This window comes from Anser anser (assembly GCF_964211835.1).
Source record: "Anser anser genome assembly, chromosome: Z".
NCBI lineage: Eukaryota > Metazoa > Chordata > Aves > Anseriformes > Anatidae > Anser > Anser anser.
Genome location: NC_139723.1, coordinates 52187807 through 52213847, shown reverse-complemented (window position 1 = coordinate 52213847; position 26041 = coordinate 52187807). Strand labels below are relative to the sequence as shown.

Below are 26041 nucleotides of genomic sequence, written 5' to 3'. Positions count from 1 at the left end.
TGCAGAAATCCAAATCTCATGCCTGCTGTAGTATAGAGTAATAGAAACAACTTGCTCTGCAAGGCAAATGACGTGGTGGTTCAAAGCTTTCTTAAATGTGCGCGTATAGTGTCATTTTTATGTTAAGTGCAAACTTACAGTCAGTTGTAACCCACACTGTTCAACCTCTGTTGAAAGTGGAATAGCTGCTTGCCATTTTCTATGAAGAATTAAAAGCTAGTTGCTTGATCTTCACAGAGCTCCTTTTGGAACTAAAACTTCTTAACTTTGTGAGCTATGATTTCTGTTACCTGATTAATCAGCCATCCATATTCTTGCTAGCCAATTCAGTAATACAGCCCTTGAGGGTTTTTATTTATTTTTATTTTTTATTTTTTGTAGCTAAGCTTTTAAATACCACTAAATAGTTCTAAAACTTGCCATTGCATGATACATGGGAGTTATAATTGTTTTTTATTGATATACATTCTACAGCATTCCTCTAAGTATTTGTATAATTTCAAGGTACAATAGATCTCTTAAAAGGCATGAGTTAACTTGAAATACTGATAAAGTTCCTGTTGATACATAGTGAATCAAGAATTTGCCATTTTTCCTCTCCTAAAAAAGCCCTATATCTTTTACTCCGTCAGCCTCTGGCTCAGCTTCAACAATGTTTCTCAGTTTTATCAACTGATAAAAAACATTAAGATTTCTGCCCACTGTCTTCAGTGCTGTATCTTGGCAGACATTGATCTGAGCGTTACAGAAAAGTTCAAGGCATTTCTTGCTGAACTTCTCTGGTTTTTTTTTTTTTTTTGGCTTGTCTTGTGACTCCAACACAAAACTTCTTAAATTCAAAAACTTGACTGTTCCCACCCTCTTCCCATGGTGGTACCACATCATACCAGCTCTGGTAATAGGAGATTGTTTAAAAAAGAAAAAATCTTTGCTTTTTCTCATTCCTGTACTTCTGTTATCAGTTAATGTGTATGTGTCACATCCACTTATCAGTCATTTCTTTACATTATATCTTCTATCACAGTTTCATATTCACTAATATTACAAATCATGTTTGTTTCTGTTTGTTTTAGTCTTTTGTAAACATGTTCTAGGATCATAAAATGGAAAACCTTTTGCTTCCCTTGACTGGCTGGGCTTAAAATTTTTTTCTCAAAAAAATGAGTGTTGTTACTCCTAAACTTTTAGAAAATGTTTAACACATTACAATTGTGAATATTTTTAATACAGATGTGTCTAAATTTACTGTGGAATTTGAGGATGGAATTAAAAATTAAATGCCTAAGCTTGACAGCAGCAGCAACAGCAAAGTTTTCAGTTGTGAGAAGAATATTACAGATGCCATCTTTCAAATTGAGTTTTGCAGCAGCCCCAGGCAATCAAATTACAGTGTACTTTACTACACAGTCTTTTCTGTCTTGGTAGGAAAATTTAACTGCCTTCTTAGCAAAGATTGCCTTCAGACTACCTATGTGCAGCTGTGAAGCCCAGCCCCAGCCCCTTCTCTCCACAGACCTGTAGTCTGATCACTAAACAGATAAGAACATGTTAAAAGAATATCATGTTTCTTAATGCACATCCCTGATCACACCTGTTCTCAGAGAGCAGTATTTCCATGTCTATCAATGCTTCGAATTTTAGTTTTATTTTCCATATCTTGGCCCTGTATTTCAATTGTGGAAAAGATTCACAGCACAGTCCCAGGTAGCTATCTAGAAAATCTGTTATATTAAAGAAAAATGGTTAGACTCACTGTATCATACCTTTGATTAAAGCAGCAAGACTGTGAAGCTCACGTTTTTAGATATTTTTTCCTCTTTTCTCCATCCCTTCTAGCGTTTCTTCTAGTAGTTTCCCTTAGGAGTCTGGTGATGGTTGGTCCAGTTCTTTCTCTTTGTCGTCCTCTTCTTTGACAAAGGATGCAATACTTTGGCTTTGTATTCCTTATTTCAGAGAAATATTTTCCAATTCTTCTGTATGTATAACTGTAAAGTTTAACTTTTAATTTACCATTTCTTCAAAAATAGTGTTCTTCATTTTTTTAGGGAAAGTTAATATGGGTATGCAGTGATTAAGAAATCTGATAGATAGTTCTATTTCAAGTATTGGCTTTATTCAAGAAATTTGGGACTTTGAAGGTGGTTACATTTTTTGATATGTTGATCTTGAGGTGTTGCACTTCAGACACTTGAAAGAGATTGATCTGATTTTGTGCATTGTTAATAGCATTAGTGATTAATATCAGCATCTATTAAATGAATTTTTGGGTATCTCCACCAGAATTATTAGAAAAAAAAAAATTAGTAGTCTTACTATTTCAAGAAGAATGACTCTTAGTCACTACAATGTTATACAGAAAATATAAAACAATAAATTTGGAAATACTGTTGTAAATGTTCATTAAAACCTCCTTTTAGTTTCTTCTGTTATATCAAGGAACTGACATGAATATGCAAAATACACCTTTTGACATTCAGTTTGTATGTTGTACTAAAATTCTTTCCTGGCATTGCACTTTTTTTTTTTTTTTTCTTTTCTGATCATTGAGGCTTATTTCAGAAGCAAAAGAAACTGAAATCCAAAACAACAGGCATCTTGGCAATATTTAAATTCTTAAATATTTGATACTTTTATTTTCTGTTATTTCATGATACTTTCGTTTTCTCCCTTTTTTGAAATGCATGCAATTTGAAGTGGAAGTACAGTGTCTTGTAAACATTTAATACTTATAGATAGTGGTCAGAGAAAAAAAATGCCAGTTCCTACATAAGATTATCTTTAACATTAAATTTATGTAATAGAATAATAAAAGTGTTGAAATATATAGTATTCAAGAAGACTTTAACCTGAATTCCTGTTGTTGTAAAACAGTTATTTTAAAGAGAAAATGGCAACATGCAACAACAACAATTGCAATTGTATGAAGTTTTTATTTGACTTCATGTACTTATGTAATAGCATTTTATCTTATAGGTGCTAAGCAAGTGTTAGTAATTCTCTGTCCTTAACCAAAGTTATTCAGAAAATCTGAAAGTAATTTGATGAGGTCTTTCTTTCTTTGCCATAAGGACATATGACATAGAATGAACAAGAAAGCTGCCCGGTTTAAGTGTTACTTTCACATATTCTTTCTCCAGATTGCTATATGAAGCTGTACATAATATAAACACATATTCTTGTCTCTAGTTAGTCACATTATAGTTAATGACCATATGGTCATTATGGTATAAGATCTACTGTCTGTTGTATTTATATTCCTCAAGCATATTGTTCCTTCAACTTCACAGTGTGTTAAACTATTTCAAAGGGAAAAAAATCCTTTCCCTCTTGTTTCTGGTTGTCCTATCAAGTGTAACCTTGGACCCTTATAGAGCAATTAGACCAGCCTCTATCCCCTCCTTTGTAATGAGGTTTCTTGCATTTCTGAGTCTATAACCCTTTAGTCTTCCCTAATGGGACATCATTATTCTGAAAGAAACAATGTAAATGTAAATGAATATTCTCATTAACGAGTCACAGAGAAACCTTTAGTGGTAGCGCTGTGGTAATTCTGCTTGTTATTTCTCTGGTATTCCATGCAGATTTTTTTTTTTATAATTCATTATTAGTATTCAAAATTACTTCTTTAATTCTGCATGTCTTTCATAATCCGGTGTTCCAACTAGTTCAACCATGTCCTTGTTTTATTCTCCAGGAACCACCTGTGAAACGTTCAAGGTCTCTGTCCCCAAAGAGCTCTTTTAGAAAGTCAGAGGAGCTAAGGAAGCTTAAAATAGCTGAAAGGAAGATTGAAAACTTAGAGAAGACCCTACAGTTAAAGGTGAACATTAAAAAAATAAAAATAAAACACCTTCTAGGTATAAGCTTGCATAGATAAAGATATACCAAAATAAACAGGCATTTAAAAACTGCAAAATCCATGTATTGTTATGGACTGTTAGCATAAGAGAGCATTCTCCATTAGTTTTCATTTTTCCTTTACTGCAGAGAATCTTATGTTGATTCTCTTGCAGTCCTATGAAAACCTAAATTTCAAGATGTCATCAATAATATGTGCTTGTTAAATACATTTTCAAAATTTGTTTCTAAGGTTATAGATTTCAAGAAATTCATATGGTTGTACAGAAATAAAGTGAAGCACAAAGTACAAGGAATTATTATTTTTTTTATTGTACTGTGAAACTAGTATTTTAAATTCTGAAGTCAATTATTTGGAACAGATATTACCCCTTGTACTCTTAAAAGTTATGCCTCAGAAGAAGTTGTTCTAACAAATGCTGGAAAAAAATCTTTCTTAGTAGGAAAGCTTCACTGACCATAAATTACAATTGCCTATTTTGTCCCTATTGTATAGATTTTTGTTTGTTTATTTTTTATTTTAAATAATACCTTTTGAATGACCTACTGGTTTCAAATTGCATCTCTGAATATTGTCTCAAGGTAGTTGAACAAAACCAAACTCTGGCTGAATCATATTTTCATAAACATTTACAATCATTTAAAATTTGTTCTTACCTTCCGTTCATTTTTTCAGTTGTTGTTGTTACTCATGTTTAGAGGTATGCAATATGAAAGATATATTCGGTACATGTAATTTAAAGCAGAATTTGTTACATTGAATGTGCTGTGGTAAATGTCAGGTGAAAAAATCAGGAAGCCTTACAAAGCATATTCCTGAGCTTCTTCCTCATTCTCTTGTGATAGGTCAGTTTTACAAAAAAAGGTAAGCATGGATTGTATTTTAGCACAAATTGAAAAGTTTATCACCCTGTATACCTGAGAGAATCTAACCCAAAGTCTTAATGCACAGAAAATATGAACATGAAAGATGCATCAAAAGAAGCGTGGCCCATGGGTCAAGGGAGGTGATTCTCCCCATCTACTCTGCTCTCATGAGACCCCACCTGGAGCCCTGCACTCAACTCTGGGGCTCCCAGCACAAGAAGGACATGGACCTGTTAGAGAGAGTCCAGAGGAGAGCCATGAGGATGATGAGAAGGCTGGAGCACCTCTCCTATGAAGAGAGACTGAGGGAGTTGGGGCTGTTCAGCCTGGAGAAGAGAAGGCTCCAGGGAAACCTTATAGCGGCCTTCCAGTACCTAAAGAGGGCCTACAGGAAAGCTGGGGAGGGACTCTTTGTCAGGGGGTGGAGTAATAGGACAAGGGGGAATGGCTTTAAACTAAAAGAGGGGAGCTTTAGGTTAGGTATAAGGAAGAAATTCTTCCGCATGAGGCTGGTGCTGCACTGGCACAGGTTGCCCAGAGGTGTGGATGCCCCATCCCTGGAGGTGCTCAAGGCCAGGCTGGATGGGGCTTTGAGCAATGTGGTTTGGTGGGAGGTGTCCTTGCCCATGGTAGGGGGGTTGGAACTGGATGGTCTTTAAGGTCCCTTCCAACCCAAACCATTCTGTGATTCTGTGGTTCTAGGATTTAGACTTAAAAGTCTTAAAGACTATCTCGCTTGTGGCAGTACATTCTGAATTCAGTGAGGCCATTGCTGGCATGGCAATAAATTCAGCTGTCACACCATTAGTATCAGAATAATTTGATTGGTATTGTATATTTTCTGTATATTAGTCTCCTCTCAGGCATTGCTTCCTGTGAAGAATAATGCATGGGATCAGCTTTTTTGAAAACAGCACTTGCATTATTGCCTATTCAAGCCAAGAGCTGACTATATAATTACTTGAAATACATTTGCTGAGAAAAATTGAAGAAACATCTACAAACAAACATACTGATGATGCATATTCTGAAGATGAGATTGTGATTTTATACATCTTTCTGAAAAATTGGTAACAGTAAATAAACACCGTTGATGCCCCAGTCGGTACTACAAAGGAACAGAAAAAGGCAAAGTCCCATTCCAGGGTTTTCCAGTTCTCCTCTCCTTCATTTCTAACCAAGGAAAGCTGGCTCTTTCTATCCTTGTAGCTAATATAAACAGGGCAATCAAGTAAATCCTCAGTGTCCATAATTTTGGTACAGAATCTGTTTCATTTCTGCACTCCCGCATGTACTGAAAAGTAGCAGAGCATCCTCTTTTTCACCCTTCTTGAGGGAAGAGAATGTCAAAGTAAATAAGAGTGTTTGATGGATTTTGTGTGACATATTGTTAAGCTAGTACTAATGCTGGTCCCCACAAAGTACATCAGTGTATTGTTTGTCTTTAAGGAGTGAGTAGAATTTTGGTTGCCAGAAGCTGGGTATTTCAATGAGCTAAGAACCTTCTCTTCTCTTACATCCCATCTCCTTCTCTAGTGTCTAGAACTGTGATCCCTGGCATAGTCTACAGAAGATATCCTGACCTTTGGGGGAAGGTTACCAAAAGCGATAGGAGAATCTTCCTTGAAATGTTAACTTTTTTTTTTTGGTTTAAAGTTCAAAAGTTTTGCTCAGAATTAGAACCAGAATAAGTAGATAAAGTCTTCAGGGCCAACTTAATACATATTTATGTGAGAGAAGGCACACTATTACACTTAGTTTTGACTTCATATGTAGTCTTGTTCTTTGGAGGGTGTTCAGATGCAGAAAATATATTAATATTATAGTATTGGCACATCAGTAGTTATGGAAAAAATATTTTTGTAATTGTCAGCTTCCTTACTTCTTCTCAGCCTGAGTATTCAAATAATTGAAGCAGTATATTTTTTGATTCCATTTTAGCTCAACTTTAACAGAAGTTGTTACAGGTAATTTAAAGAAACATTTTCAAATAACAATTAGAATATATATAACTATATATATATATTTTGGCTTATCTGAGCTCCCTGCAAATAACAGGATGAGTAAATAGCAGTTGGGTACTTTCTTTTGCAGACTGGACTTTTGTCTTTCATTATCTGATGTGAAGTATTATAGAATGTCAGAGGAGAGCTAGAGAATAACCTGGAGATCCACTGCTAGAGATGATCACTCAGTCCCATTTCAATCACTATATAGATGACTGTACACAAGACAGTCTATTTATTATAAAATGTAACATAATTCAGTCAGAAAGAGATGGAACTAACTGAACTTGTAGAAATAACAGAGTAAATTTATTTAAAAGTTCTGAAGTCCATAGTACTTTAATAAAAGAGAGCAATTAGGACAATTGTCTACTTTGTGTTTCTGCAAGAGCAGAGCAACTGGTGAGGGTATAACTGTAAGGGAATAGATTTTGAAACAGGTAAGCAGTAATGAAAAATGTGAATTCATAAATAGGAAAGGCCAAATTCTGCACTTGGTTACACCCTTGAAAGGGCATTGACATAAACTTCTGAGGATTTATGCCAAAGATACTACTTCCCGGTGTCTTACCAGTCTTGATCAATTTTCACTAGCAACATCAAATAATGTCAGAATAATGGTCACAGAATCATGTGATTCTGTGATCATTATTCTGACATTGTTGGATTTGTGAACTTCACTTGAAAACACAACATCTGTAATTGTATTCTTGTCAAAATTTCCTCTTGTAGCATCAAGCAAAGCTTGGTAATAGTCTGTATATCCTTTGTCATAAATTGATCTGCATTTTGCAATTTGCGTGACTTTTTAAAAAATATCATTCTATTATTTATATGAACAACTTAAAACAGGTTAAAGGTACTTCGTAGTTAAATCTAAATGTATCATTTTATCTAGTTTAGAGGTTGTTCAGGAGAGAAAAAATAATAATAAAAAAAATTGAAAAAGCATTTAATGATAATGATAACACTTCGGAACCTGTTTATATTCTTAAATCTACTTTCAGTGTAGCTTGAGTCACTAACAGAAATCTTTTTGTTACATGTACAGTAGCATATGAAATTTTAGCTGATGTTTTTCAGCTTTGTTTATGTATTACGAAAACTGGGCTATGTTTTAGAAGCCAAGCTTAGTGTAAGTATTCCATAGTTAGCTCATCTGTAGAAACCCTTGCCATGTTTTTAGGGTGGGATTTAATTTTTATTGCTCTGACTGTTGGTGTATCTTACACACTGGCTAATGCTGAAAGCCCCCCTTGCATATAAGCATGCATAAAATGCATACAAATAAAGTATTGTGATTAACGTAGGTATTAAGGAACATGTTCTGTAGTCACTCTACAAGAAGGATTCTCATTGAACTGAAAATGCAGCAATGAGAACAGATTTTATTACAGGATAATGTCTGGTGAATTCTTTACTATTGTATGCCAGAATTCAACTTGCTTCATACTGTGGAATGTCATTGTCTTAATGTTCTTTTTTTTTTCTTTTTTTTTTTTTGTTTTTCCAGAGCACAGTATTGGCATTTATGAAAACATGATTATTTGATGATATTTTATTTTCTTTTCTAACTTGCATTATGTTATCCTTTTATATAAGTCAAGGCGTACTTTATTTTTTCATTCTCTAAAAGGAAGATTTGGATTAATAAAAACTATTGCAAACTTTGTTTATCTTTATTGTTTGTTGCATAGCTAGAGGTCAAAGTCTGGGTGTTGTAGGTTTGTCTATATATATTTATATTAAAAAAAAATTAAAATTGAGGATATCCTGATGCCATTTAAATTGACTTTTTTTTTTTTAATTTAGACTTCAGCGTAGCCAGTGGTTTCCTCCAAAATGCACAGATTATTTTCCATACAAAAGGAAAAGAAAAAAATTACTTCAAAGGAAAAGATAATGCCAACAATCCTTTATCAATCTATGTTTAGGTGTATTAAACAAAGGCATTCACAAGATGAACACTGATATTCTGATAGTAAATTTTCTAAAATTTCTCAGCAGCATGAAAAAAAGTATTTTTTTGCCACACTTTCTTAAAAGTAGCAATAAGAAAAAGTAAATTTGCATGTGACCTCAGAGACAGTGATTCCTCATCTTTCTATTTAGATTTCTTAGGCTTTTAATGTAACTTAAATGGAAATTTTGTTTTATGACATCTATGTGAAAGTCTCTTAAATTTTGCCAAACTCTAATATTGCTTCTTTTTGGTGCTATACAGACTCAAGAAACTGATGAGCTAAGAGCAGCCCATGAAAAACGCAAAGAGAGGCTGCAGATGTTACAGACCAACTACAGAGCACTAAAAGAGCAATTAAAGCAATGGGAAGAAGGTGATAGTAGGTAAGTTACATAGCTCATTAAAAACATTTCCCTTACACAAGAAATCCGAACAAAATTATTATATAGGCATTCAAAAGAGAATTTGAGTTCAAGGAAGAGGCTGCTATGTGGTGATCAAGACTCTATCTGATGTTAGAGCAAAATAAGTGGTATACCTCTATATGAGAAAAAATGCAGTTGTAACCAAGAGTAAAATGTCTTGAACTGACACTTTGACTTATTTTATTTAGGATCTCATTTTGAGTCTGAGTACTGGACAAAGGTTGGCTAGTGCCTGCTGATTATGCTTGTCTAATTCCCCAGCTGATTAATTTGTTGACTGTGTGTGTTTATAATTTTCTATAATGGAACAGTTGTTCCTTATGTTTCAAACAGTTTTTTTTTTAAATAATTTTGTTCATTTAGCAATAAAGCAATAATAGCCTGTGTGTGAAACATTTAGTGATTCAAACATGAACTGAAGCTAATCCTAAAATCCCTTTTTTAACAGTGAAAAAAGAATGTATGCATGAAAAGCAAGATGTTTTCAACTGTTAAATGATTATAAAATCAATTATTTCTGATCATTTTACAGAAATACTGCAGTAATATATCTATGAATGGGAAAAAGAGAGAATATGAAAAGTCTACAACAGCAAAATTTAAATAGTGAAGATTCTATGTGTAATTTCCCCTTAAATTCTATACAAAACAGTGAACATTTTATGGAGATATTCTTTTTTTGAAGTCCTTAGCATAAAGTTAAGATTTTTTGGTAAACACGTACTTTTATTGGTACAAGGACATTTCTGTCACTTCAATTATCAAATACTGCTGAAGTACAGTTTTTAGTCGATATTTCAAGAAAGTAATGTTAGCAGATCCTTATGTCCTAGTGGCTTTAGTAGGAGTTCAGCAAGCAAAATCGAACCTATAATATGTGTATACTAAGCTGTAGGTTTTTACTAGAAATAATTCTTTTTTACTAGAAAAAAGTCTTTCAGTAACTACAGAAATACTTATTCAGCTTGACACAGACTTTTAAAATGTATATCTAGCCAAAAAAAAAAAAGTCACAGAAATTGCTGTAAAACTGATAGCCATTCAGGATGTCCAGTGTGACATAAATGGTCCTATTGTGAATAATAAACTATTCCTCATATATAGCTAATTGTTTGACCCATTTGAGTACATTTGTGGTACTGTGGCATTCTCTTAAGTATGATTTGTCTTTTAAAGAGAAAAAAAATCTGGATGAAAATGAAGTAAGGTACAAATCTGCTACATGCATTGGTAGCACAAGAATTTTTTTTGAAATGTTGAAGCACAAATATCTAATAGATTTGTGTAAACTAGGAAAAAAAAGGTCTGCTTTATTTAGGATTAAAAGGAGGATTTCATCTTGTAGCTCTCTATTTTAATTTCAGTGCAAGCTGAAAACTTACTGGATGATAGATGCTTATGAAATGAAATCATTTATATCTGTGCCGAATTCCAAGTAGGCATTCCTGATTCATAGACCAAAACTGAAAAAGTACAAAACTCAGCCTAAAGATAGTAAATTCAAACTTTGACATATAGCGAAGCACTGAGAAAGGAAAAGGAGAAAGACAAAAACAACTTCCGTTTCTGTTCAAAATGAATGGGGCCAGCTTGTGTTCTGACAGGAGTCTCTTTGGAAAAAATAGGTATTGGATAAAGTGTAATATAAAAAACTTTATTTGTTAATCTGATTTTTTTTCATTTATAATTAAGACGCCATAAGATGTAGGGGGTTTTGTTAAGTTTTGTCATCAGGACAGGATTCTATGAAGCTGTCATATGATATGCTAACAGGGGAAAGTAGCCAAGACACAAATAAAAACAGTCTGTCAATTGTTACACCTTACACTTTCATTTTGACATCTCAACAATCTTTATATTGCTGGTGTAATGTAAATCGTGCATTAAGAAATCAGTATTGGGTACTTATGTGGCACTTCTGATCCTTTGTGTGATGGAGGACCCCATTCTTTCTGATTCTTCATAGATTAGAGTCTTTTATCTAGATGGCAGCTGATGGGACCTGATCCACCAGTCAATGTACATACAACTTCCACTGACACGTGTGACTGCGAAGATGATGGGGCTTTATGAGGTTACCATGTTCTCTGAGAGTTAATTTCAGTACCCAACAAAAATTTAAATTACAGACTGTTTGAAATTAATGGATGTGTTTTTAATATTTTTTATCTTTTGCATTTTAATAAACATTGAAAATATTAAACTGAAAGAAAATTTGTGAAATACTTTCATTTGCTTCTTCTGTTCTTTTAAGTTCTGTACGCTTTTTCCTTATTTTTTATTAGGCAGTAGGTCGACAGTTTGACTATTAATAGAAATTCCAGATTGTTTGTGGGGACATTAGGAGAGCTGGTGTCTCTCCATTTTTTCGCAAGAAATTGGGTGATGGGTTCACCTTTTGCTTTCTCCTCCCAGTATTTTAAGGAATGTTGACAGAATGAATGCAAGTGCCACTGCTCTACCACATCACAGCTGAGAGCGCTGCTGCCATACTAAGATTTCTGTCTGAAACTACTTAATTGAACTTTTATATAATACCACATTTAAGATGTCATGTTTCACAGACTGTATGACTCCATTCGTCCAACAAGATTTGTATTCTGTAGATGCCACAGTTTAGAATCTATACTTTCTGAAAGCAGGGATGTTTTTGTTACTGTAATCCTAACACATGTATATATTTTAAAACAAACAAACTCTTTTCACTCACAAACAGGACTGCAAGCAGTAAAAGCAGATACCAGCGTGCAGACCCCCGCCAGCTTTGTCAGGAGGATTCTGATGCTGTATGGAACGAACTGGCTTTTTTCAAAAGGGAACACAAAAAGCTATTGATTGAAAAGTGAGTTTGTTTCTTAAATGGTGTTTACATAAGGAAACATGCTGCTATTTTTTTCTGAAGGTTGTGTCTTGCAGGCCACATAAAAGGAATTTCTTGCAAAATTCTGAGATAAAACCGTCTTCTACCAAAAGCAGAAACGAAAACATCGTTTCTTTTTTTCCTCTTAAATCAGTGACAAGTTACAAGTTTGCTAGCACTAACAGAAACTGTATTCCATGATCTAGGGATTGTGTTAATTAATGTGGCTCTCATCTGTTGGAGGTGTCGCTCTTCATTAGCCTGTGTTTTACACACTGCCGTGCTTCATTTTTGGAATGAGGTGGTGAGGGGATAACCTAGCCAACCATCCTTGTTTGATCTCTGTGATACATACGCAATGCAGAATGCCTCAGCTCTCTTGGTTCCCTGCCCTGTCCTGCTAATCCCAGCTGAGCTCATTATGGTGTAGCCTTGCTGCTACTCCTGGAGCCAGAGCTGTCCAAGCTAATTACTGGTAGCAGCAGAGCTGCCTGTTAAGGGTCTGGTGTGGATCTGCTAACATGGTCCTTGGTAGTGACCTGCAGAAGGCACGAGGGAGTTGCTCTCTTTCTTGCTGTGCATAGCCTGTCCTTTGGGTTTAGTGCTGATCCCTTCACACAGCTCTTTTAGCTGCAGTAAGTGTAAAACTTGGTGAAGGAAACTCTTACTTTAGAAAACATACAGTTTGCTGCTTTGATCTCATAATTCATAGGCTATTATACTCAGCCAGGCAAAGTAAGAAAACGTCCTTTTATACTAGACAAAAGGAAGTTAGTATGGTATAATTAGCTCTTTGCTGCTATTTAACACTTTCTGTAAGTCAAGTTGATTTTTTTTTTATTTTTTTATTTTTTTTAATAATCATACATTGTAGAAACTTCTATTCAGATTTTGGTTTTGTCAGCATTAAAGAAAATATGTTTTCCCAATGGGTCACGATACAAACCAATTTTGTGGAGATACCATGAAGGCTGCTATCACAGAATTTCAACAGCAGCAAAATGTTTTGTAGTATGTAAGTCCTTGTGTTGCCCATGAGCTGTTTCAGCATATTACATACAATGTTGTCAGTGGTTCTGTTGCATGGAGTGTGCTTTCATCCTGTAGTTATAATTGTGTACCTGTCCTTGTCACTTAATTGTCACATCTTTGCTGGTTTGGAACAACAAATTTTCATATGTACTGCTTTGTTTATTTTGATTTTTATGTAGGAAAGAGCACTTTCTTGCCATACATGTAATTGCTGTTGTAATTCTCCCATCCCTGAACAACACAAGCACCACAAGCAGCAATAACTCAGAAGCAATAACATAAACCTCTCCTTTTCACATAAAGCTATGAAACAGTGATTGTGTGTGTATTGTGCATACAATACCCTGCACCCTGAAGTCAGTATGGTTGAACTGTTTTTCTAGAGCTCATGTGTAGTCACGTGTGTGGGGAACACACTTATGCCTGGTACACTGCAGATCACAGTGGCTTGTGGTGACACAGTGCAAGGAAATAGCTGAGCTCTTTGAAATTTAGGAATTTTAAATCAAAGTGAGTTATTCTAGTTATGCATAGTACTTTGTAAGAAGCCAGTGCACCATTGTGATCATTAAGATGAAGTATTTATGTGGGGTTAGGTACTTTTTCCTTTTTATTGGCAATGTGGTTAATTGTTTAGTTCAAGTAAGGAAGGAAGACATAATTCCTATTATTTTTTTGATGTGTCTTAAACATCCATCTCTAACAATGTTTGTCTTTAATTTGTTGAAGCAAGTTAGCATTTAAAGATCTGAACTCACTTTCTTAAGAAAGTCAATACTGAAGTTACTGTACTTTGTAGATCTCTACACAGGGCTTCTTCACATTACATGTGTTCTTTCTTAAGCTCTGTGGCTAAAGGATGTGTTCTACAGAGTTGCACCAGTAACTTAAATGAGTGATTTTAGAAGCAATGTAAGCAAATCAGGTTAGTCCATAGTTTTTATGGATATTCTTAGTTAGATAGACTCTACATATTGTTAACTTAAGTTGATTTAGAACCCAACTAAGCATTAGTTAAGAAGAGTGTGTGGGGATCTTCTTTTGAGTGTTTTAATTTTAAATGGATGTAATTTATGGCCATGAATAGGCCGTGAATGTTAGGAAAACAGCAAATCAGTTACTTGTTTCTTTGTTTTTCTTGTAAAGATTTCCGTTATTTCTCTGCCCCTTCTAGAGGTAGAACAACAGAGTAAAATGTCTTTAATTTGTATGCATTGCTCTGAAAATAGATTTGTAGTAAAACCCATGGAAGCTCATTCATGTGTTCGAGGCTCTGAACCACGCATACTGTAACCAATCAGCTTGTAAGTTATGAAATCTGTTTATTAGTTAAGAAAAATGGAAACTGCTTGGGAAGTCACTTATTCTGGTAGATAGTGCCTAATTCCAAATCTTGTTGAAGTTGGTGAAAAGACTTTGTGTGAGTTGCTACATTCCGTTAGGTCCTTCTTTTTATTAAGTTTTCTTCTCATCACAGGCAGGTATTGCTTTGATTGTCCTGTAAGCTGTTACACGCTATCTACGTTTCAAGCTGGACACTAACACAGATAAACAAATAGGGATTTTAGGACTTAAATTTAAACACCTGTTTTTAAAAATATTTGAAATTTTGATTTCCATGAAGTTCTGAACGCCTAATATCAGGGTTAGGTATTGGAGAATGTTGAGGGAGAATATATGGCATTGTTACTTCTATATTTTACTTTCTGATTAGTAAAGAATAGTATGTACGTGTTGTATTACTTAGGAATGTAATGTTTTTCAGAGCCATGGCCTGCATACTCTCCATTATCAACGATTTATAAATTTGAGCTACTTGTGCATATAAAAGAAAGTATCTATATATTCTTACAATTCTGTATGAGATTAGTAAAATACAATAATCAATAAACTGTGATTTTGTAGTGTCTGTTCAGTGCTTCATGCATGTGTTTCTCTTGAATTTCCCAACATTCCTCTAGAAGGAAGAGAATATTTTTGCTATTAATATGGTTTATATTACTACTAAGACCATTACAGAATAATTATTCTCTGGTTATTTACAGTAACAGTTTTAGTTCTCCCCATTATTTACTCTTTTACCCACAATATCAAATTATATTGCACTATGTATATTATGTGGATTGAAAGGTGCATATTTAATTTTAAGTTGTAGAATCTCCTTTTTTTTCATTGTTGGACTAAAAAAGCAAAAATGATCGCAATTCAAGTTCACGTTGAGAAATGAACCCGTAGCTAAAAAATAATCTAGTTTTTAAGCCCTCATAACTCACTGTATTAAGAAATTCTCTGTCAACTGCAAGCTAAACACGTGCCAAAATTGAAGAATTGCAAAGAGGAACAAAAAGAGTTAGTTTAAATAAATTCACTAAATATTTTTTAAATGTTTGTTAACACTAATGGCCAAGTGAAAGCCACTTCATGGCTCTGCTAGGATTCCCTGTTTTTGATTTTCACATGTGGGTCATTTTCCCTATGAGGTATATAATACTTGTGTTATGCTGTAGTTATTTCCTGTTAAGTAACACATTGTTGCAGGCTACAAAAGCAGTTATATTGATATTGATGTTTGTGTTTTGTGTTAAGGAAAACGTGCTTTGATCACTTTTTCTCCTCCATAAGCAAACAGAAAAACAGTAATTTTCAAATAGCAGTTAAAACTTTGCAAAGGAGGAGGGTGGCACAATCTTATATAAATAGATTTTAATTTCAGCTGCATGAAGCTGCTGAAAACTTTGGAGAAAGTTATAATAATACCAAAATTTTGAAATTTTTTATTCAGCTGTGCAACAACAGTGCATTTAGATTCAGCATCTTGAAGCTGCATAGACTTAGAATGTCTGATAAATCATTGACATAAATGTATCTATCTGTAAAATGATACATATATGAATAAATGCATATACACGTGTGTGTGTATAGTTCTCAGATTTTTAGATAAATTATTTTTAATCTTTGATATTAAGTACTAAACGTTTTCTTAGTTTCTATAGAATTGTATTGACAGATAGGTCTTTAGATATTTTCTTCCTACATTAGTCAGTTTCATTTGTGTATCTACATTGTTTGGATTTTGTTGAAATTCAGGGTAAATTAATTCATTGCATGTCCATAATGTCACAATTAAACAACTGGATTGCAAAATAGCAAGCTTAAATGACTGTGTAGTTTCCATCATTTCCATATTAAATTACATTTACTTGTTTGCCAGAGCATAGGAATACCCTTTACCCTTTGGTGTACAGACTTTGAAAAGATATTTTTTACTATTTATAAACTGTTGTGGAAGCTTTACAATTTTACCTCTTCTGTTCTGGATTGCTTGTATGAAATGATGACATAATTCTTATCCTCACAAGTAACTGGAAATTGGTTGCCCTTATGGTATGATCATATGCAGTTTCTGGTAAGGAGGAAATGCTTATAAAGTTAAAGGGAGAGCTATATCATTTGAACAACATTTAGTACTCATTCTTTCATCTGAGCTGTGCATGTCATCCGTATAGGAAATTGGGATCACTGCAAGCTAGTTAGCATTCTTAATCTGCTATAGTGGCCATTTAAAGGTTTCTTTATAACTTCACTTTTTTTGGGGAAAAGAAGACATTATGATTTCTGTTTTCTTATTCTTTCTGGAGTCAAAGCAGCTTGCTTATAATCTGTGAGCTGATATGTCACTGGTGGGTTAACTAGAAATCTGACCATCTACAGCAAACGATGCCTCTTGCCTTCTCTAGCTTTTAAAGGAGGGTGGTAGAGGAAAGCTGAATTTACTCTTCTGGAACAGCAGCAGTAAGAAACAAAAAGCTAGACTTTATTAGTTCTTCTGTTTCTTGAATATGACTCTTTTTCCTAGCAAAGTGGCTGAAAAAAGCTCAGTTTTAATATCCTGGACAGTCTCTTTAGCTGAGCAGTACTGTCTGGTCTTCAGAGAATTTTAGTTTTAAAATTTCCATTGTTGTGTGCAACATCCAAATGCTGGAATAATTTTTTTCTTTGTTTCATTGGATAGCTAGGTTGCGTACCAAAATTGATTGGAGAACAAAATTCTTTCATGGTATGTCAATATTAGAAAGTGTTATCTACAGAGTATAGCCTGTCTTACATATGTATTAGCTCTGCATAGTAATCTTCTTTTTTCCCCTGAGTTTTAAAAGTGCTAGAACATAGGAAGCTTCTTACTGCAAAATAATTAGATCTAGTGACCCTTGCAATTAGATTAAACAGGGATCTTGTTTACTTTTTACTGGAGTTACTGGTACTAGACTATGAAGTCAAATATAGCTAAAATAATTATGTATTTCTGCAGGTTTTCAGTGGATAAAAAGATTGCTAGCTCTAAAGTATCACTTCACTCTACTGAAAACAATAAGAAGCTAAATTCTGTAGCTGTTGTTCTAAGGACTGAGAAAGATGCATACTCACTGACGAGACTGAATACTGCCCAATGGAAATGAATGTCTCTATGTCCAGGTGGAGGCCAGTGTCAACTGGTGTCCCTCAAGGGTCTGTCTTGGGTCCAGTACTGTTTAATATATTTATCAATGACAAAGACAGTGGGATCGGGTGCACCCTCAGCAAGTTTGCAGATGACACCAAGCTGAGTGGTGCAGTCGATACAACAGAAGGAAGGGATGCCATCCAAAGGGACCTGGGCAAGCTGGAGAAGTGGGCCCATGTGAACCTCATGAGGTTCAACAAATCGAAGTGCAAGGTCCTGCACCTGGGTTAGGGCAATCCCAGACATGAGCACAGACTGGGAGAAGAACTCACTGAGAGCAGCCCTGCAGAGAAAGACTTTGGGGTTCTGGTGGATGAAAAGCTCGACATGAGCCAGCAGTGTGCGCTTGCAGCCCAGAAGGCCAGCTGTGTCCTGGGCTGCATCAGCAGAGGGGTGGGCAGCAGGTGGAGGGAGGGGATTGTGCCCCTCTGCTCTGCCCTTGTGAGGCCCCACCTGGAGTCCTGCATCCAGGTCTGGGGCCCCCAGCACAAGAAGGATGGGGGGCTGTTAGAGCAGGTCCAGAGGAGGGCCACAAAGATGATCAGAGGAGTGATCTCCAGGAAGAGCTCTCTGTGGCCTTTCAGTATCTAAAGGGGACTTATGAAAAAAAGATGAGAGTGATTTTTTACACAGGCAGATAGTGATAGGACAAGGGACAATGGTTTTAAACTAAAAAAGGGGAGATTTAGGTTAGATATTAAGAGGAAATTCTTCACTTATAGGGTGGTGAGGCAGTGGCACAGGCTGCCCAGGGAAGCTGTGGATGCCTCATCCCTGGAGGTGTTCAAGGCCAGGCTGGATGGGGCTTTGAGCAACGTGGTCTGGTGGGAGGTGTCCCTGCCCATGGCAGCGGGGTTGGAACTGGATGGTCTGTAAGGTCCCTTCCAACACAAACCATTCTGTGGTTCTGTGAAATGACAGTGAGAATTTGAAACAGTGTGGTTGTTGGCTAAAACCCCTTAAAATAGTTCAAAGTGTAATCAACCAGAAGCATCTGTTGTACTACAGGGTAGTGCATTTTTAAAAGACGTTATATAGGACCAAACTCAGAACTGTAAATCCACATGAACTCATTTAGGGGCTTTTGCATAATAAACTCACATGGCCCCTTTTGTGAAGAGAATTATTTTTTTTCTACCAAGCCTTCTTCAGTTATGTTTTCACAAGGCACTTTGTCAGCTATCTGAAGCAAATATAATGTTTTCTTGTGAGAACAATCTGTCAGGGCAGAGGAGGCTAACGACCTTTAATTGTTAAGCATGTTTCTAGAATTTTTCTTACTAGTCTCCATCCAGATCTTGCAGTTTCCTGTGACCTGCCTAAGAGACAAATCTGAGGGTTTACTGTAATTTTGGGAGTCAGATGTGTCACTGTTCTTCTTTTGTTCTTCCATATTCAACGGTGCTTTTCTGGTGTGTAGGCATGTATTCAAAATCCAAGTAGTATAACCAAGTCTCCATAAACAGCCTGTAGTACTTCAGTTCGTTCTTACACATTAAGAGACTGTGTTGTACTGAAAACATGCAGTCAAGCCATTAAATGTACTTTCACAGTAAATATGCAGGGAAAAGCAGAATTCAAGTTTCATTAACAATAAATTTTGTGCATTGTTTGAGATGAAAAAAAGAAAAGTAGATGTTGTAGAAAGGCAAGAACCCTTTATATTGTTTGCACTGCTGTTCAATCACAGTGATTTCTGTAGATTTATCTGAGTGTTACAGAAATATGAAGTATTGTACTTTTGGTAAGCACATGGCTTGACCTAACCCAAAGTTAAAGCAAATCAATAAGTCATTGTCCAAATGCCTCATGAATACCAGGAGGCACGGGGCACCAGCCACCCGGCTAGGAAGCCTGTCCCAGTGCCTGACCACCCTCATGGCACAGAAATGTTCCCTAACGCCCAGCCTGGCCCTCCCCTGGTGCAGCTCTGTGCCGTGCCCCTGTGCCCTGCCATCGGTGACCAGGAGCAGAGAGCGGCACCTCCCTGCTGCTTCCCCTCCTCAGGGAGCTGCAGGGAGCCGTGGGGTCGCCTCTCGGCCTCCTCTTCTCCAGGCCGGACAGCCCGAGTGTGCGCAGCCTCTCCTCACGGGCATGCCCTCCAGGCCTCCTACCGGCCCTCCTGCCCTCCTATGGACACCTTTAAGTACCTGAACACCCTTTTTATATTCTGGAGCCTAGAACTGTAAACAATATTCAAGGCAAGACTACACCAATGCTAAATAAAACGTCAGAATCACCTCTTTTCTGTGGTGGCTCTGTTGTGTTTAATGCACCCCAAAATGCAGTTTGCCCACCTGGGTGCCAGGGCACACAGCTGGCTTGTGTTGAACCTACTGTTGACCAGCACCCTCAGGTCCCTTTCTGCAGGGCTGGTCTCCAGCCACTCATCTCCCTGTCTGCACTTGTGTCTATAGTGCAGCACCTGGCATTTACCCTGGTTGAATTTAATTCCATTGATGGTTGCCCAATATATAAAAACAGGATGTATATATAAAGTACTTAATGTGTTTTGTTAAACTATACCTAACTTTCATAGTAAGATGGTTGTGAATCCTATAATGATTATGCTTTCATGCAGCATACGGCTGAATTTAGCATACAGTGATGGTCTTCCATTTTCCTTGGTACTCATTTTGGAAGGGAAACGGCAAATTTTCAAGTTTAGATATCTCATCTTTGCTAATAGCATATGGAACTTCAAGAAGTGAATTTTGCAAAGAGATTGAGAAACACAATCACAGGAGAAGGAATGTGGAATCTTCCAAATTTCCCTATAACTCAGATATGCCACTGTTAGAAATAATTTAAGAAATTGATTTGCATCTTTACTGGAGATCAGCTGCTCCTTATCAAAACCAGGTTGTAGGTAAGTGGAGACTTGAGTCAGTTGGTCATGTGAGTTTATACAAAGGTTAAAAGCACTGACATGACAGTAATTCTCATGATATTCATGTAGTGGCATCCTCACTCAATGTGCTTCTCTGCAGCATACGGATTTTACTGGTAACCCAGAAATGGTCTTTCAGGTTGAGTCCTCCTTTCTGAACTAACTACAGGTAAACATTGTTTGTGGGAGAGGCTGTTGTGATGGTGTCGTTATGAAGGAATCAGAAAGTCCAAATTAAAATAATGAGCATAATTTACTTTTTTTAAACCAGCTTCTGGTCAGCTGAATTTCATGCTACAGTGAAACAAAGAAACGATTATTAGAGGGGAAGTAAAAAATTGTAAGCATAATTTTCTACCATTCTTTTACAAGTTAAGGTTGTGCTGTACGTTGAAACTAGTCACCAGTCACTAGCACATCCTTGGTTTCCAAGTGACTATTAATTTGAAACATATCTCAAAGCTCATTCTTGACAACGATGGTACTGTTCAGTTTTTTGTTATCTGAACAGACATTGGATTGGTGTGGAGGAGTTGCTTTTATTCCTTCTCACTCCTGAATGTGGGTTGTAAATCAGACAGACTTTACTTAGCACCAACAGATATCGCTTCCTGCAATTTTCATCCATCCTATGAGTGACTGAATTGGGAAACAAGAATGATAAAGACATATTTTGCAGAGTGAATGTATGACCTAAGATAGATAGTTCACTGACTCTGTATAGTCAAATATTCCATTTCCTTGGCTAATTAAAAATGCAAGTTTCTCTATAGTCTTGTATAAACTGTAAGTTTACAATTTTCTTGCTGTAAAGAAATTCTAGTAAATCATTCTGGATAGCTTGAATGTTCACAAAATGTAAGTAATGCTAGTACTTTTTGCTTTACTCTTCTTTTGGCAGCATTATCCCCAGACATATGTAATGGTTTTTGCTCTCTCACACAGTCTAGATCAAACACCTGCTCCAAGGTTTACTCTCACCTCCCAAGGCTGTCAGTTGACACATAGATATACAGCCCCATGAAAAAAGCATATTTTACCCTTACTGCAGGCAAATGTTCTTGAATCATAATGCTGTAGGAACAAAGTGAAAAATTTCTGTCAGAGTAGGATTTCAGATGTTGGATAAAGTTTGTGCCTAATTTGGTTCTCACGAGTCTTAAACAATTTTTCAGGAGTGAAAATTTAAAATTATCATTTGCATTACGACATGTCAGACTCCCCATTCTGGTTTACCAGAGCCTTTTCCTGTGTTTTTTTTTTTTTTTTTTAAAGACTCTTTACAAAAGTATGCTTAGTGTGCATGTACTCAGATATTATGGAATAGGATTTTTACCCTTTTGAAGATTCATGGACAGAAAGTACTGTTCAGTTTTGCTTACCTAGAAGTCCTTTCCACGTTGATCTGCTGTCTTTCTTCTTAAGCTCCTTTTCTTTATTTTTATTTATTTATTTATTTATTTTTCTGGGGGAAAGAAAAGAGTTTCTTCCATTGTCCTGTTTTACCTGTAAGAATTTTTAACCTATTTGGCTTAAGCTTTCTATAAGAAAAAAAACACTCTTGCACAACTTTGACTCAGTGTCTTTAAAACTTACTTATTTTCATTACAGTAATAAGCAACACTAATGTCCCCTTTCAAGGACCCTGATAAAAAATGTGCAAAACTTTTTTAACAGTTTTTTTTCTCTTTGATTTTCTTCTTAATTTGGCTTTCCAGTCTTTAACAAACTTAAATGACTCTGGAGGAAAACATTTGAAAAGGCAGCAGCTACCTTTTGGACTTATAGGAAGGCTTTCCTAACTGCAGCAGCTCCTGGACTAGCCCCCTGATATCTGTCCACAACAGCAACAGTATGTATTAGGAGATTGTGGTTGGTTCTGCTTATTTCTCCAAAGAGTCATCCTGCTGCAGTCTTACAACCTGTAATCCTTGGGAAGGAGTCAGTTTCCTCAGTGGGTTATACCTTCTTACGTATTCAGCTCTATTAGAAAATAGATTCTGTGCTTGGTTTTATTTTCCAGATAAAATTCCCTGGGACAAACAGGAAAAAAGTTTTATTGTTTGTTTGGATGTTTATTTTAGACTACCATGAGCCTGCTCCCTTAATTCCTTTTATCTGTATGCAGAGAAGTGTAGGAGTCTCCTGTTGGCCTTACCTGTGAATGCCAAAAGCTGCTGATGAGCAATGGCTGACTTATGGGATGTGTATTACTCTTGAGGCAGTGGTTTGCTAGAGGACTAACTACAGTCCTTTGGCAGTGGGTTAACCTAGGGTCAGTAACTCTCGAAGGAAGGAGCCATTTAAACTGGTAAGTGCAGGCAGAAAGTTTATGCTATAGTTCAGTCTATCTTTCTAAATTACCATTTCTTTAATGCGTTGAGACACAAGTGCACATGTGTATGTGTACCTTAGATCTGGAGCTGTGTGAGGGCTCCTGATGGTATCTTTAGAACTGCTGACAGTTAAAAATGATGAGCGCTAGGAAATTTTGTTCTAGCAAGAAGGTATATTTTGCAGAAGCCCTGCTTATATGCAGATGGTATGAGCATTTCGCCTATTCCAGTAACTTGATAAGTAAGCAACTGTTATAGAGAATTTCTTGCTGATGCATAGCTATAATCTAAAAGAAATCAGAAGTAATTCCTTTGGCAAAACTGATTCTGTAGTACATTTTTTATTATGCTACCTCTTTCTAAATTCCAAGTGGGTGAATATTTGAGTATTATGAAAATGATACTTTTGGTTACTCCTCCTTTATTATATTGCAGTAAAATAGAATTCAGAATATCGGATGATATGGCAAGAGCCAATACTATAATTATGGGTCAAAGTCAGTACGTTTAAAAATGTATGAAATACCAGCATAAACGATCAAATGGATAGATTTGATCTCCTTCAATTTCTTACCCATCCTTTTTTTAATATTTCCAAATGAGGCTGTGGCACAATCGTAGTTGGAAAATATAAACGAAGAATTGGTACATAAAACAGGATGCTATTCCCTGCTCCTCTTAGGTGCCTTTTTTATATATGTGGTGCAGAAAAGAAGAATGACTTTTATCATGTTATCGGTAGTAAGCAAAACATGTTGAGGTTGTTCTCAGGATATTATGTATACATCAATATTGGCTTACAGAGTTAAAACAAAGACATGATTCTTCTTCTCATCTGCCATGTTAGAAGATACTGGCAGCCTTCTAGGAAGTGCCAGTCAGATTCCTGCAAAGTTCAGGTGCTGATTCTTGCTAGGTCAAGGACTTGTTGACTTCTCCTTAGCTAGGAAGGTGTTGAAAGTTGTTCCCTGACCATATAATTTAGAACAGCAAAGCCCTTGACACAGTCTTCCACAGTATTCTTCTGGAAAAACTGGATACCCATGGCTTGGTCAGGTACAGTTTTTACTGGGTTAAAAACTGGCTGGATGGCCAAGCCCAGAGAGTGGTGGTGAATGGAGTGAAATCCAGCAGGCGACTGGTCACCAGTGGTGTTCCCCAGGGGTCGGTGTTGGGGCCCATCCTCTTTAATATCTTTAGTGATGATTTGTACAAGGGAATTGAGTGCACCCTCAGCAAGTTTGCAGACGATGGGATGAGGTTCAACATGGCTAAGTGCTGGGTCCTGCACTTTGGTCACAACAACCCCATGCAGCGCTACAGGCTTGGGGCAGAGTGGCTGAAAAGCTGTGCAGAGGAAAAGGATCTAGGGGTGCTGGTTGATGCTCACCTGAACATGAGCCAGCAGGGTGCCCAGGTGGCCAAGAAGGCCAACAGCGTCCTGGCTTGTATCAGGAATAGTGTAGCCAGCAGGACCAGGGAGGTGATTGTCCCCCTGTACTCTGCTCTGGTGAGGTCGCACCTTGAGTACTGTGTTCAGTTTTGGGCCCCTCACTACAAGAAGGACATCAAGGCCCTGGAGCATGTCCAGAGAAGGGCTACGAAGCTGGTGAAGGGCCTGGAACACAAGTCCTGTGAGGAGCAGCTGAGGGAACTGGGGTTGTTTAGTCTGGAGAAGAGGAAGCTCAGGGGAGACCTTATTGCTCTCTACAGCTACCTGAAAGGAAGGTGTGGGGAGCTGGGGTGCAGCCTCTTCTTGCAGATAACTAGTGATAGGACTAGAGGGAGTAGCCTCAAGTCATGCCAGGGGAGGTTTAGAGTAGAAATTGGGAGACATTTCTTCTCAGAAAGAGCAGTCAGGCATTAGAACAGGTTGCTTGGAGAGGTGGTGGAGTCACCATCCCTGGGGGTGTTTAAGGAAAGGTTGGACATGGTGCTTAGGGACATGGTTTAGTGGATGACATTGGTGGTAGCGGGATGGTTGGACCAGATGATTCTGGAGGTCTTTTCCAACCCTAATGATTCTATGATTCTACTCCGGTAAAGGATCTGGATTGTTTCTTGTCAACAGAACAAACCTAAAAAATATTTTGAAATGGGTTATATTGTCAGAAGGTCGCTTTGGGTTTATGACTTGTTTTGGAAGGAGATGAGAAAATGTTTATTGTTGAGAAAGAATTACTGAACAAACAGAGTCAAATTTTACCAGATATACTTACACATGCAGCATAACCTCTTTTTGCAGAAGGCTGAAGTCCTTGATGCAATTTCAGGTGTGCTTAAGGGTAAAAAATCAATGTAGCATATTGTTGGCTTACTATGGCTTAAGACCCCTTTCTCCCATCTGGTGGGTTATCATTTGAACTCAGGAAAGATGCTGGAAAACAACATTTGAATATAAATAAGAGCAAAGTATTTTTTTGTAGGGAGTCATAAATTCTGATTTTTATTTTTTTTTTGTCCACTGGTTTCGTAACTCTTAGAAAGCACATTGAAAGCTGGCGTGTTTTTTTTTCTTTCTTTTCTCCATCTTTAAGAAGTGGTCCTGAGCAGAAAACCATGTGTAGGAGCTGAATATGTATCGTACATAAGATTTTCAGTCCATGTAATAAGTATAGGATTAGTGTATTCTTAAAATTAGAAATAGCAATCATGCAATCCACTTATGTAACCTTCATTATCAGCAAAGTTGGTAGGGATTTGCTGTAAGTATCAAGAGTAAATTTTTCAGTTGTACAGCTTTCTTTAAGATTCCAGAAACTTTATAAACTAAACAGGACAGAAAAATGTTTCCCAGTCCTACCAGAAAAAACTAATTGTTCACCTTGTTTTGAAAACTTCTCATACCTTTTTGGAAAACAAAACAAAACAAAACAAATCAAAACAAACAAACAAAAAAACACAACCAGCAAGCCAATCTGATAGAAATGAACATATACATGTAAAGACTGTCCAGATACAGGCCAAGTGATAGGCCATTGTGCAGTTTCAACACTACATAGAATCATAGAATCATAGAATATCCCGAGCTGGAAGAGACCCATAAGGATCATCGAGTCCATCTCCTGGCACCACACAGGTCTACCCAGAATTTTAGACCATGTGACTAAGTGCACAGTCCAATCTCTTCTTAAACTCCGACAGGCTTGGTGCAGTGACTATGTCCCTGGGGAGCCTGTTCCAGTGTGCGACCACCCTCTCGGTGAAGAACCTTTTCCTGATGTCCAGCCTAAACCTCCCCTGCCTCAGCTTGACAGCATTCCCGCGGGTCCTATCACTGGTGATTAAGGAGAATACATCGGC

General features: G+C 36.7%; 1 protein-coding gene across 6 annotated transcripts in view; it reads left to right on the top strand.

The window, feature by feature from the left end:
* Positions 1 to 26041, top strand: part of CNTLN (centlein) — a 207505-nt gene that overhangs the window by 93367 nt on the left and 88097 nt on the right. For 5 of the 6 annotated variants that reach the window (XM_083818994.1, XM_083818991.1, XM_083818995.1 and 2 more), the window contains 3 exons: positions 3695 to 3820; positions 8956 to 9077; positions 11836 to 11961. In XM_083818994.1, coding sequence (XP_083675120.1) covers positions 3695 to 3820; positions 8956 to 9077; positions 11836 to 11961 — 374 coding nt within the window. The remainder of the gene's footprint in view (positions 1 to 3694; positions 3821 to 8955; positions 9078 to 11835; positions 11962 to 26041) is intronic. The other variant, XM_083818992.1, reaches the window with a different exon arrangement.